The sequence below is a fragment of the Schizosaccharomyces octosporus genome (assembly GCF_000150505.1).
Source record: "Schizosaccharomyces octosporus yFS286 unplaced genomic scaffold supercont6.1, whole genome shotgun sequence".
Classification (NCBI taxonomy): Eukaryota; Fungi; Ascomycota; class Schizosaccharomycetes; order Schizosaccharomycetales; family Schizosaccharomycetaceae; genus Schizosaccharomyces; species Schizosaccharomyces octosporus.
Window position 1 is genome coordinate 3,995,683 of NW_013185619.1, and position 12,212 is coordinate 4,007,894.

The window sequence follows — 12,212 nt, forward strand, 5'->3', positions numbered from 1 at the left end:
ATACTTGTAGTATATCTTGCAATTCTAGGTAGAGATTCTCTGAATGGATCTTTACTATTTTTATTTCTTAAAAGAAAAAAAAGATTATCTTTTTGTTATTGTAAAATATGAGCTCAATCGTTGATTGACACAAGAATACGGATTTGAGAATGAAAACTGTCATTTCAAACTTTTTCGTCTACAAGTTACTACTAACTTGTAAAATATATATAAGAGAAAAAAAATGAGTATTCAGTCGCGTGAGCTCCTATAACACATATGGAAGTTATAGACTTGACTTGTGGTTTCATAATCCTACTACTGCAATTTCCAACATCCACTATAGTGTAACAAGAAAGGATACTAAGTCATACTAGTTTACGTCTTTGAATAAGCTTACTTTATTCAAACTCATTTTTTTGGAGTTTATTATAGTTGAGCTTCCTGGGTGTCAAACTTATTCCAAGTGGTAAACTAATCTTGACTACCTTGGCAAAGACGGATATTATAAGACTTTAAAGTATTTTTTTGGGGAATAAAAATTCATAAAATATCTCTGGAATCCGAATTCATTTTGTGAACCATTTATAAGTTTACTTGCTCATAATGGCAAAGAAAAAGTCTAAAGCTTCCAGCTCAGCTCGTGGGTACGCGACAACCTCAATGCCTTCGCGTGCTACGCCAGTCCCCAAGAAAGCTGAAAATAATAATGTCCAGCAAGCAGCTAAGGCGGATGCCAACAAAGAGACACCAGCTACAAACGACCCTGTTAACAGTGCTCTTCATGAAACAAATTCTTTCGATGACCTTATGGCTGAAGATTTTTCACCTTCAATTGATACTGAGTCAGAAAAAGTGAAATCTAATGCTGTGTCATCTTCCAAGTCTTTCTTACATGCCTGGCAGACTGAACTTCGTCTTCGAAAGAGTACAAACATCATGAGTTTTTCGGAGGATGAGAATAAACTTATATACGATTCGTTTCGTGATAGCTGGATTGAGTCTCTCAGAAGGTCTGCCAACCAGTCAAATACAATGGCTTATGCTACAAAAAAACGTTTGCTATGGTCCAATTATTTGTCTTTACTGGATATGGGGTTCAGCGAGGATTTGATCTTCAAGGCATTTTCATCTCTTCCCGTCGTCCCAATCGAAGATTATATTGCTTGGATAATCACTGAACCTACGTCTTTAGAAAATCCTTCTTCTTTCAATTACGAAGTGCAGCCGACAAAGTACCAAGTACTCTGCAGACAATTGGACGAACCTTTACCTGCTGCTCCCGTTTCTACTTCTAATAACAAGCGAATGGCTCCTTTGATGACGAAAAAGGAACCCGTAGAAACTCCATCAGTGACTCCAAAATCAGAAGCCACTACACATGATGAGAAAAATTCTAAAGAAGGTGATGCGTATTCTATGGCTAGCTTACTTCAGCAAATGCCTGAGGAAGAGGACATGCCTGGAAGTGATCCTTATGATCTTACGAATCAGTACGTGAAAGCTAAGCTGAAGTTGCTTCGACTACAAATTATGGGTAAAAAGGACTCGGATGCTACCGATATGGTAAGATCTGAATTGGAGGGCATAACTAGCCAATATTTGTTCTCGTCAAAAGATGCTGAGTCTGTTCTTAAGAGAAAGCGTGGTGAATTCATGTCAAAGCTGAAAGCTTTACAAGCAAGAGTTGCTAATGAACGAGCTGTTGAAGCACTTCAAAACCAAAAGCCTGATGATCAACAAGATGACACAGCTGAAGATACCAAGTCCGATTTGGATGGTCAGCAACCAGATCCCGACCAGACTCAAAATGAGTCCGATCACGAAGATCAACAAGGTAGATTAGAAGAAGATACTGATCTTGTGGGTGGATTATTTAATGAACCTGAGGAGAGCAGTGTAGTTGTTGATACCAGTCAGAATAAGTATACCTACTTGCCTTTGTCCATGGATCGATCTGGTACTAGGCCTTCTACTATATTGCAATATGAATTGCACAAATTAGGTAACAATCTTCAGGCAGAATATAAAACATATCCTATAGGTCAAATTGGTTGGCAATCTACATGTTTCGTTAAATGCCCTACGGGGCAAAAGACCTTCGTGGATACTGAAACTGTATTGCCTAGTCCCATCCTGGCTTCAGATTATACAGCTACAAATGTACTTTTTAAACTTGTTGCCCCTTACACAAAACTTACTGTTACAATGTTCCCCAAGAGCTTCAAAGATTTATTTGAAAAGCTCTCCAGTGAACAATTAAGCAGCATGAAACAAGAGGATATCAGAATTTCAGAGAAACTGGATGGTATTTTAGAATTGAAAGGATCTGAAATTACAGGCGTTCAGAATAAAACAAGCTCCAAACCGGTTGATACTGAGCAGACGAAGAAGGCTGTTCACCGACCACCAGAAAAAATCATTGAAGAGTGGCATCGTCAATTGTGTAGCAGCCACGCCGAAAAATTCCGTGATATTCGCAGTCAGTTACCCGCTTCTCGTTATAAATCGGAAATCCTAGAAGCTGTCAAAAACAACCAATTGCTTATTATTTCCGGTGATACAGGATGTGGTAAGAGTACACAGATTCCTGCATTTTTGTTAGAGGATGCTTTGTCACGAGGTGAATCCGCCAGAATCTATGTTACCGAGCCTAGGCGTATCAGTGCTGTTTCACTTGCTCAGCGTGTTTCTCAAGAGCTAGGAGCTCATCCCCCTTCGAATAGATCTCATGAAATGGTGGGATATTCCGTTCGTCTTGATTCAAAAAGCACTATACACACTCCATTGGTTTACGTGACAACAGGTGTCTTCCTTCGTTTACTTGAAGTTGGCCATGAGATTGAGTCTGTGACTCATCTAATAATTGATGAAGTTCACGAACGTAGCATCGACTCTGATCTTTTGTTGATTCATGTTTTGCGCTTGCTTAAAGATTATCCAAGACTCAAAGTCATTGTAATGAGTGCTACTTTAAATGCTGAGAAATTTCAGGATTATTTTGGTGGTAGCAGTTTAATTAGTATTCCGGGCAAAACATATCCTGTACAAAGGTACTTTTTGGAAGACATAATGCATCAGTTCGAAGGTGATATATCTTTTGGTGAAAACAGCACAGACGTGGTGGAAGAGAATGATGAATACGAAGAAGAAGAAGAAGAAGGAGAGGATAAAGATTCTGCAAAACCTGATGCCATCGTCCAAAATCCAATTCCTAAATCTTATAATGAGAAAGTTATCAATTATAATTTGATATTATTCTTACTTAAATATGTTTTTACTGAAGGAGATCCCAAATACAGTCAATGCGTATTGGTATTCTTCCCAGGTATCTCAGAGATTTTGCGGATGAAATCGCTTATTGACGACGTGCCTATGTTTCAAAAACATAAAGAGTTCCGTGTCTATATACTACACTCTTCGTTATCCTCTGCACAACAGCAGTCCGTTTTTGAAATTCCTCCTCGTGGGTGTCGTAAGATTGTTTTGTCTACAAATATTGCTGAGACCGGTGTTACTATTCCTGATGTAACTTGTGTTATAGACACGGGTGTTCATAGAGAAATGCGCTACAACAGCAAGAGGCATCTTTCCCGTTTGACGGATACCTTTGTTTCACGTGCAAATGCCAAACAACGTAGTGGACGTGCTGGTCGTGTACAAGAAGGTGTATGTTATCACTTATTTTCAAGATTTAAACACGATACACAATTTTTGTCCTATCAAACACCTGAGATGCTACGACTCAATCTACAAGAGGTGGTTTTGAGGGTGAAGGTTTGCCAGATGGGAGAAGTTCAAAATGTTTTAGGAAACGCATTAGATGCTCCATCTTCTACTAATGTTGGTAGGGCATTAGAGAAACTTCAACAGCTTGGTGCCATTGGAGAATTTGAAAAATTAACCAAATTGGGCAAGTATCTTGCGCAATTACCTCTTGATGCTACCCTTGGTAAAATGCTTGTGCTGGGATGTTACTACAAGTCAGTGGATGCTATTGTGTCAATCGTCGCTATGATTACTATTGGCTCTCCTTTTAGAAAGCCTGTTGGTCTAGAATTTGCTGCTAATAAGGCTCGTCTATCATTTGCCAAGGAAAATACTAGAAGCGATTTGCTACTAATGTATCATGCATACTGTGCTTGGAGAGACGTTTGTTTAAACAAACTTGGTCCAACTGAAAGTGAGTTTACGAGAGAAAAATATTTGAACGTCGAAGCGTTAAGCATGGCCGAGTCATTGAAAATACAATTACTAAATGAACTGAAAGACATGGGCTTGATTTCTGCGCCATATATTGATACGTGTAAAGCTGCCAAGCGATCAATTTGTCGCCGTTTTGCGATTGTTCCTGAAAGTTCTAACTTATTCTCGGATAACGCTGAAATGATTTCTTCTGTCATTGGAGCTTCATTATATCCAAATATACTTAAATATGACTTTGAAAAGAGATACTGGACTTCATTACATACGAATAAGCGTATTCGAATTTTGGATTCTTCAGTAAACAACAAATCCGTGCTTTATCAGATGCCTTCCAAGATCGTTGCGTATACAAATATGATGTCTTCTACTAGAGCAAGTGAGTATGTGGCCGAAACTACAATGGTTACAATTCGAATGTTACTTTCTATGTGTGGCTTACGTATTGATTTGCGAGAATCCATAGGTCAAGCGAAGCTTGACCGTTTCACGGTTTACCTGGACAATGTTTATACCTCTTCCGCTCTTCACATGCTACGAAGTTTTATAGAATCATCTTTTGCTGCATTCCTTTCTCACCCTGAACTGCGTCTTTCAGATGAACATTTGGCTATAATTGTCAGCCTTGTTTCCCGTTTAAGCTTTAATCGGGTACAAAAACAAAAGTTCGCGGCATCATAGAACCTTACGTAAATTTACACGTACGTTTACAATATCCAATTCTTTATTGTTTCCTATATGTAAAAGAAAGAGAGAAAAAAAAAAAGAAAAAAAAGGCATACGGTTTTTCATATGGTTTCTTGCTCATTTAATTGTATTATTTATAGCAAATAGGACTGGTTATTACTTTTATTCACAAAGGAATGTGTTACTAGTAGGAACTTGCAGAAAAAGTTTTTAAAAAAAATAAAAATAAAAAAATTATAGCAATTTGGCACCAATTAAAAGCTAAATGAAAAGAAAAAAAATGTAAAGGCATTATTAGTCAGTCCCTATAGTATGCATCGCATAGACAATACGATAAATTGATAAATTACGCCAAATAAGAGTTAATTAATATTAGGATGCAAAGTCGAAGTAAAGCTCTAAAGTAAAAATTATAGCAAATGTATATTCAGAAATGAACAATGAAAACCATTTCCGAACCAGTCCAACGGCTATTTGAACTGGTCTTATATAAATAATAGCGATTACTATAGATGAATCGAAATTAGAACATTTTGAAAATAAATAGTTATCTGTAATTATAAATTAATACAGCTTCAAATCATTTTCTCGATGGAGGGAGGAAGAACGGATTGCTTGCAAACGGGACATTTATCTGAAATATTTAGCAAATATGGATCAATACAGTCCGGATGATAAATATGAAGGCAAGGAAGTTCACGGTATAATTTATGATCGTCGGAATAATCGCAAAGACATATAGTGCACTCGTTCTGATCATAATGGTTGACAGGCCTTACTTCATTGAGAGCAGGATCATTTTTTGAATTTTCTGAACCAGAAAGGCTCAAGGCTGAATCATTAGTGGTTTGATAAGTAGCGGAGGGCAAAGTTGGTTCGGATACTGTATATAGCCGAACGGGAAAAGTTTCTAGTAACTCTTTCTTGACAGGCGAGGACTTGCTCTTTTTTCTAGTGGTAGTGAACCGTTGAGGAATTGGTGCACCTGCTCGGCGCAGGGTCCTGTAAAATCCTGATAAGATTCCTGTAAAATGAAGTATGATGTATACAGAAACTATGAGAAAAATACCAGCAATGATAGCTATAAGAATATAGAACCAAGACAAAGTCTTAAACGTCCCTTGTCCTCTATATACAGGCGTGCCTAATCTGGCTTTTGCATTAATATCACCGTATTTATGAACGAGCATTCCGTTGTCAGGAAGCAGCTGTATATTGGGAGCAGAATAAAATGTGAGGGCATCTTCAAACCTCAAGCCGTATGAGTGGGAAATAAGTAACATTGGAAGGTTTGATAGAAAGCTTCCTGAAATCTTACGAGTAAAAGAATCAAAATTAGTTTCGGAATCAGCATATGTACTGGCATTATAAAACAATATGGCATCGGCGTTATCACTCATGGCCCGGTGAGCGTAGTTTGGTGCACATTTATCAAAAGGAGCCAAAGCTATGAGTCCAAAAGATTGAAGGTCTGAAACATCATCCCAATAAATGGTACGAGATGGCGAAGCCTGTAAGGAAGCAGTATCATTACAATTATCAGTTGGGGCTATACGATAAAAATACCCGGTAACAACATTGTCAAGGTCGCTTTTTTTGTAATAGTCGTTTAAGACTAAAACACTAGAAGAGTTGAAGGCAAAGGACATATTACTTGGAACATCAAGAATGCTTTTCTCGGATAATAAAGAAACTTGCGTATTGTTGATAAGCTGCGTGTTCACGCTCAGTGAATAGAATTGATTATTTCTAATAGCGTGATCAAGAACATAAGCGGATCCAAAGTATGTCAACCCTGAACCAAGGTAAGTATTCATCGCACGCTGTCCCGGTTTCCCATTATTGTACCTTGGTTTATCAACATGGTGACCACGAGACGAAGAAAAATGCCCAGAACCACCAGAGCTCTTGGGGGACGATCCTTTAGGAGAATTACCAGTTTGAGGTTTGGACTTGGGTTTGGGTTTGGTAGAAGATCCAAAGCCACCACTACCTTTTGGAGAAGACCCTCGACCGAAGGATCCTAAACCACCGCCTCCTTTGAGCTTTTCACCAAAAGCATTGGAAAGGGAAGAATGGTCTACGGAGTCTTCTTGACGGCGGACAGGCCGTAAGCTTGAGAATTTTGAGGAAGGAGATAAAGAAGATGCATCACTGGAAGGGCTATTGGGAAGATGGTCAGAAACGAACTCTATTTCGTACTCGTGAGCATTATCATCATTCAGCAGAAAACCCGAGGAATGAGAAAAAGACAAAGAAGGAAGTTTCATAAGAAAGGAACTAACGAAGAAGAAAGCGGCGTACTTTGAAAGAGGAAGAGCACACACTGGAGTATTTGTATAATTTGGGAAAAGAAATGCGAAAAAGCAAAACAACAAAAATCACTACAGAACGGAAAAAGGCAAAGCAATGCAAGGAAAAAATGACAAAAAAGAAATCAATAAAACAAGTTGATAATACAAGAGAAAAACGCCTAAGAGACGAGAAGGATTGAATATATGTTTGAGAATCGCAACCTGAAGACCAACTACAGTAAGAACCGAGCTGGTGAAGTCAAACAAATTAATGTATAGATAAGACTAGATAGAAGAGTTAGAATCTTTGGGTCTTAAAAGAGGTGGCAGGTTGTAAAGCGTTTCGCAAAACAATAAAGCTCAGTAAAGGGCAAATGCGATGGAATTTGAACACAGCGACTCTTCAGACGTGCCTAAATTACCATTAATGATTAGAAAAAGATGAGAATGAAGTTAACTTGGATTTTTTAGTGTTTTCTGTTTCGCAAAGGTCAACTAGCGAAGCATTGGTAGATGAACAAATATAGATATAAGAGATGCGTAGCAGTACTAAAAAGAAGTGAAAAGCCACAACCCAGCTGAAACCGTTTTCAATGAATTTTTTTTGCTAAATTTAAAGAAACCAAATGAAAATGAAAACCAAAATGAAATATAGATGCAAAAATACATGAATACTAAGAAAGCAGCAACTTTTTACCAAAGAGAAATGTTGATCTATTGATTTCCTTAAACGAAGCCTATTTTTACAGTTATCTAAGCGAGTTGTTTGGACTGCTACACTCAAGTAAGAGCAAAATCCTTGGATTGGTTTACTTTCCTTGTGTTTGTATTAATTGTCTTTATTAATTTTTCTTTCATTAACATATTGCTCATTTATTTGTGGAGAACAGCGAGGCATTTCAGCAATGGAAATCGCACTTTTTGACTCGTTCGTCATCGTTTCGTAGGTAGCAGAGCAGCAGAGCAGGCCTCTTGGAAAAGTTTTGTAGAACAAGGATCATTTCTAATAGCCTTTCTGTTTTTGGATCCTTATTTCAAAAAGACTCTTTGTCTGCTTTCGTTCGTTCCTCCTCTTACGAATTTACGCCATCTAGCAATGTCGTTCAATACCGTCGCCCATCGGGCTTTTTTCTTTCTCCCTTTCGCAACTACAGAATGAAAAATATAGGATAGGATGATTCTTAAATGTACACGACACGACGTAGAGCGCACTTCCTCAGGACCTTAACTGGACCAGAACTCGTCGTAGTAAACACCAAATAGGCCTCGATCCAATCTCGCCATTCCATAACGAAACAAACTTCTATTAAAGCCGAAAGAAACCTTAAACAACTTCTAATATCGGTTGTATAGAAAGTCATTTGTTTACCAACGATTGCGTTTCTTTATGGTATTCATGTTTAGTGCACTGCATAGTACTGTGCCGCAACATTGTATTTTTCTATTTATAGAAATCGTTCCATTTTAAACGCAACCATACAAAAACGACAGGCAGGATGTATGAAACAAATTATGAACTCCAGTTATTTCTTATCCAAAAAAGTGCGTTTTTCTAACTCTATTTGCGACCTTTCAACCAATTTTTTTTTTATTCTCGTTTACTTGTACCACGTGCGGGTCACTTCGGTTAAAGCTCGTTTGTGCTCAACTCTAATTCTTGTAGACGTTGTCCTCTCTCGGACGCGTTGTTCGTTAAATTCCGAGCATGGAAAGTTCTTAGTCCGTTTGCTCGGCCGAATCGCAATCTTGCGATTCGGCCGAAAGCCTTGTCACAAATTTCAATGTTTTGTCACCTCTAGATGAGGGATTTTGCTACTTACGATTCTGTCTTGTCTTGCACCATGAAGATACAAAAGAAGGGTGCCAGCCACACCTTTCTTACCCTTCCTGTATATACCGGCACACAGACTCGGGAGTTTATCGATAAGCCGTGCTAATTTACGGTATTCCGTAATAAAGAGTCGTCTAGCACAATAAGGTGCTTATTAAACGCGTTTAAAGAGGAGAATTGAATCTCGTTATTGATAACCCATCTGTTTGTTTACTATTTGTGTGTGTGCTTGTTTTTTTATTTAACTGGCCTTGATTGATTCTCTCCCTTCGTTTACTGTCTTTCCATCGTTTTTTATTTTTTATTCACAGGTTTTTTAAAACTCTGTTCTAATAACGAAATCCTTTTATTCTTCGATTCACGTTAAATTTTGATTTCAGATCCTATCGTTTTATTAAGAAATTTCTGTTATGTCTTCTAACGATCCTGGATCCAGCATTCAGCGGGTTCAATCCGCTACATCGCATCCAGAAATTTATCCAACATTAAGCAACACATCCCAGAATCATGCTACACCTAATAATGCTGCACTAAACTTTTTCCCTGGTCAGACAGGATCCGACTCACAGCCTGAGATTGGCCATCCTCAAGGCAACAATATTCCAGACAGCGAGCAACCCGTAAGTTCCTCCCATTCCTCCGCTAGATTCCCCCAAGATGGACCGGATTTGGAAAAACAACAATCTTACGGAAAGGTTTATCCAACAGTAGACAATCCTGAAGATTTTGTTTTTAAAGTCGACCCATCCAGTCCAGATTTTGCTTCCAACTGGTCCACTGCTCGTAAGTTAAAAATTACTGCTATTTATTCCTGGGCTGCCCTTTGTGCATCTTTTGCCTCTTCCGTCTTTTCTGGTCCTACAGAAGTTATTCCCAAACTCTACCATATCGGTATGACCACTTCGCTTTTGGCCATTAGTTTATTTATCTGTGGTTATGCTGCTGGTCCCATTTGCTGGGGTCCTCTATCCGAGTTATATGGCAGAAAGCCCCCTTTGGCTGTTGGCATGTTGGGTTTTGGTATTTTCAACATTGCTGTGGCTGTCGCAAAAGATATTCAAACAATTATGATTTGTCGGTTTTTTGGTGGTTTCTTTGCTAGCGCTCCTTTAACCATTGTCGCCGCTGCTTTTTCGGATATGTACAGTAATCGCTATCGAGGTACCGCCATTACCATTTTTGCTGCTCTCGTGTTTGAGGGTCCTTTAGTATCTCCAATCATTAGTGGTTTCCTTACCAAGTCCTATCTGGGTTGGAGATGGACCGAGTACATTACTTCGTTTATGGGATTCTTCGCCGTTGTCATTATCGTATTATTTTGTGATGAATCCTATGCAAAGAAGATTGTACAATCCAAGGCCCAGCAGTATCGTTTGGAAACCAACAACCATTTTGTACATGCAAAGAGCGAAGAGGAGACATTAACTCCTAAAGATGTCCTTTTCAATTACTTGTTGATTCCGCTTAAGCTATTGTTTACTGAACCCATCGTCTTTTTGGTCACTCTTTACTGTTCTTTCGTATATGGTATTTTGTACTTGCTTTTGGAAGCTTATCCAATTATCTTTGCTGAGAAACGCCATTTCTCGATGGGTGTTGCCCAACTTCCCTATATCGGTTTGCTTGTAGGCGTCTTTATTGGAAGTGCTATTAACATTGCATTTGAGCCTTGGTACTTCCGAAAGGTTAAACAGTTTGGCGGAAAACCGTATCCCGAAGGTCGTTTAGCACCTTTGATTGTTGGTGCCTTCACTTTCCCTGCTGGTATTTTCTGGATGGCATGGTCAGGTAACTATGCACATGTTCATTGGATTGTTCCCACTTTGTCTGGTCTAGTTACTGGTTGTGGTATATTGTTAATTTTCTTGAATTGCATGACCTATTTAATTGACGCTTATTTATTCCGTGCTGCCTCTGCAATTGCTGCAAATACCATTATGCGTAGTGGTGTTGCTGCAGGATTTCCTTTATTTGCCATCCAAATGTTCCACAATTTAGGAGTTGGGTGGGCTGGTTCTCTTTTGGGGTTCATTGCCGTTGCCTTGATTCCAGTGCCTATTATCTTTTGGTTCTTTGGTAGAAAGATTCGTTCTTGGAGTAAAATGGCTGTTATGCTCTAGACACCAAGATATTATTTGTATTATCGCTGGTGAAAGTGGATGCAACGTCGATCTGCTAGAGCACATACTCATTATTTTGGATGTTCTTCGAAAAAAAAGAATTGACTGTTATTAAGCCAATCAGTTCAGTTTGGAAGGAAAAGTGAATAAGGGAAAAGAAGAAAGTAATTAAAAGAAAGATAGAAAGAAAAAAGTTCCAAAAATAAAAAGCAGATACGTGGGTCGTCGCAGATGGTATCCTTAATCCTTGACATGTGCACATGGGACCACGAAATGTATGAACTACGGCGATAAAGTTCCTATGGTTTTGTTCTTCTCACTAATAATAATATGTTTACTTATGCTTTGATAGTTTAATCAATTTAATTCTTGAGTCATATCGACTAAATGCAAAAAAAAAAAAAGAGTCGTCTCTGTAGTTTTAGTAAAAAGAACTCCTTTATGATATTCGTGGCGTATGCTGCCCACGAACGGATGAAACTTTTATAAAAGAAAAAATAAAATAAAGAGGCTTTCCATTGTCTTTAAATAACACTAGTTTAGCCTTCCAAAAGCAACTTTCTTTTTCGATGTAAAAAGAATTGCTCCAGCAGTGACTCGAACACTGGGCCTCTTGCTTACTAGGCAAGCGCTCTACCACTGAGCTACAAGAGCTGAATCTGTATAGTGTAGTATTAAATATAATCCATAGTCAATTTTACAGATTCTGTTATTCAATTAAAAGAATGTAAATTCAAGTTAGAACACATCGAATTGAAGTTTGAATTTTATTACAAACAAAAATAAATAAATAAATTAATAAAAATGGAACAACAAAAAAGCTTCTATTCAGTTTTTTTATTCGGCCGAACTGATTTGTAATCTAAGGAACAACGTTGTGATAAAAGCGAGTACGAAGGGATGTAGGACCCGCGATTGAAGTAACAAGGCGCTGAAAACGTGGTTCTTATCGCACCTACTGACGTTTCCACGTCCGAAGCGCATACAAATCGCATGTTACTTATATTTGTGACCTGGAACGAAAATTTTGCACGTCGAAGGGAAAAAATTGCTTGCTTTCTTAGTGGTCCCTTAGGAAAAAATATAACAATATAGAGG

At 38.3% G+C, this 12,212-nt stretch overlaps 3 protein-coding genes and 1 non-coding gene across 4 annotated transcripts; 2 read left to right on the forward strand and 2 right to left on the reverse strand.

Annotated features, from left to right (window-relative positions):
* Positions 1–301: 301 nt before the first annotated feature.
* Positions 302–5,123, forward strand: SOCG_02614 (ATP-dependent RNA/DNA helicase). Its single transcript, XM_013161106.1, has one exon. It carries the CDS (start codon positions 586–588, stop codon positions 4,861–4,863), a length of 4,278 nt encoding a protein of 1,425 aa, XP_013016560.1. The 5' UTR covers positions 302–585; the 3' UTR covers positions 4,864–5,123.
* Positions 5,124–5,200: 77 nt separating this feature from the next.
* Positions 5,201–7,674, reverse strand: SOCG_02615 (ubiquitin-protein ligase E3). The gene has a single exon (XM_013161107.1). The coding sequence runs from the start codon at positions 7,137–7,139 to the stop codon at positions 5,445–5,447; it is 1,695 nt and encodes a 564-aa protein (XP_013016561.1). The 5' UTR covers positions 7,140–7,674; the 3' UTR covers positions 5,201–5,444.
* Positions 7,675–9,059: 1,385 nt separating this feature from the next.
* Positions 9,060–11,510, forward strand: SOCG_02616 (spermidine family transporter). The gene has a single exon (XM_013161108.1). It carries the CDS (start codon positions 9,405–9,407, stop codon positions 11,112–11,114), a length of 1,710 nt encoding a protein of 569 aa, XP_013016562.1. The 5' UTR covers positions 9,060–9,404; the 3' UTR covers positions 11,115–11,510.
* Positions 11,511–11,696: 186 nt separating this feature from the next.
* SOCG_16217 lies at positions 11,697–11,768 on the reverse strand. The gene has a single exon. It is a non-coding gene; the product is annotated as a tRNA-Thr (tRNA).
* Between the last annotated feature and the right edge of the window lie 444 nt (positions 11,769–12,212).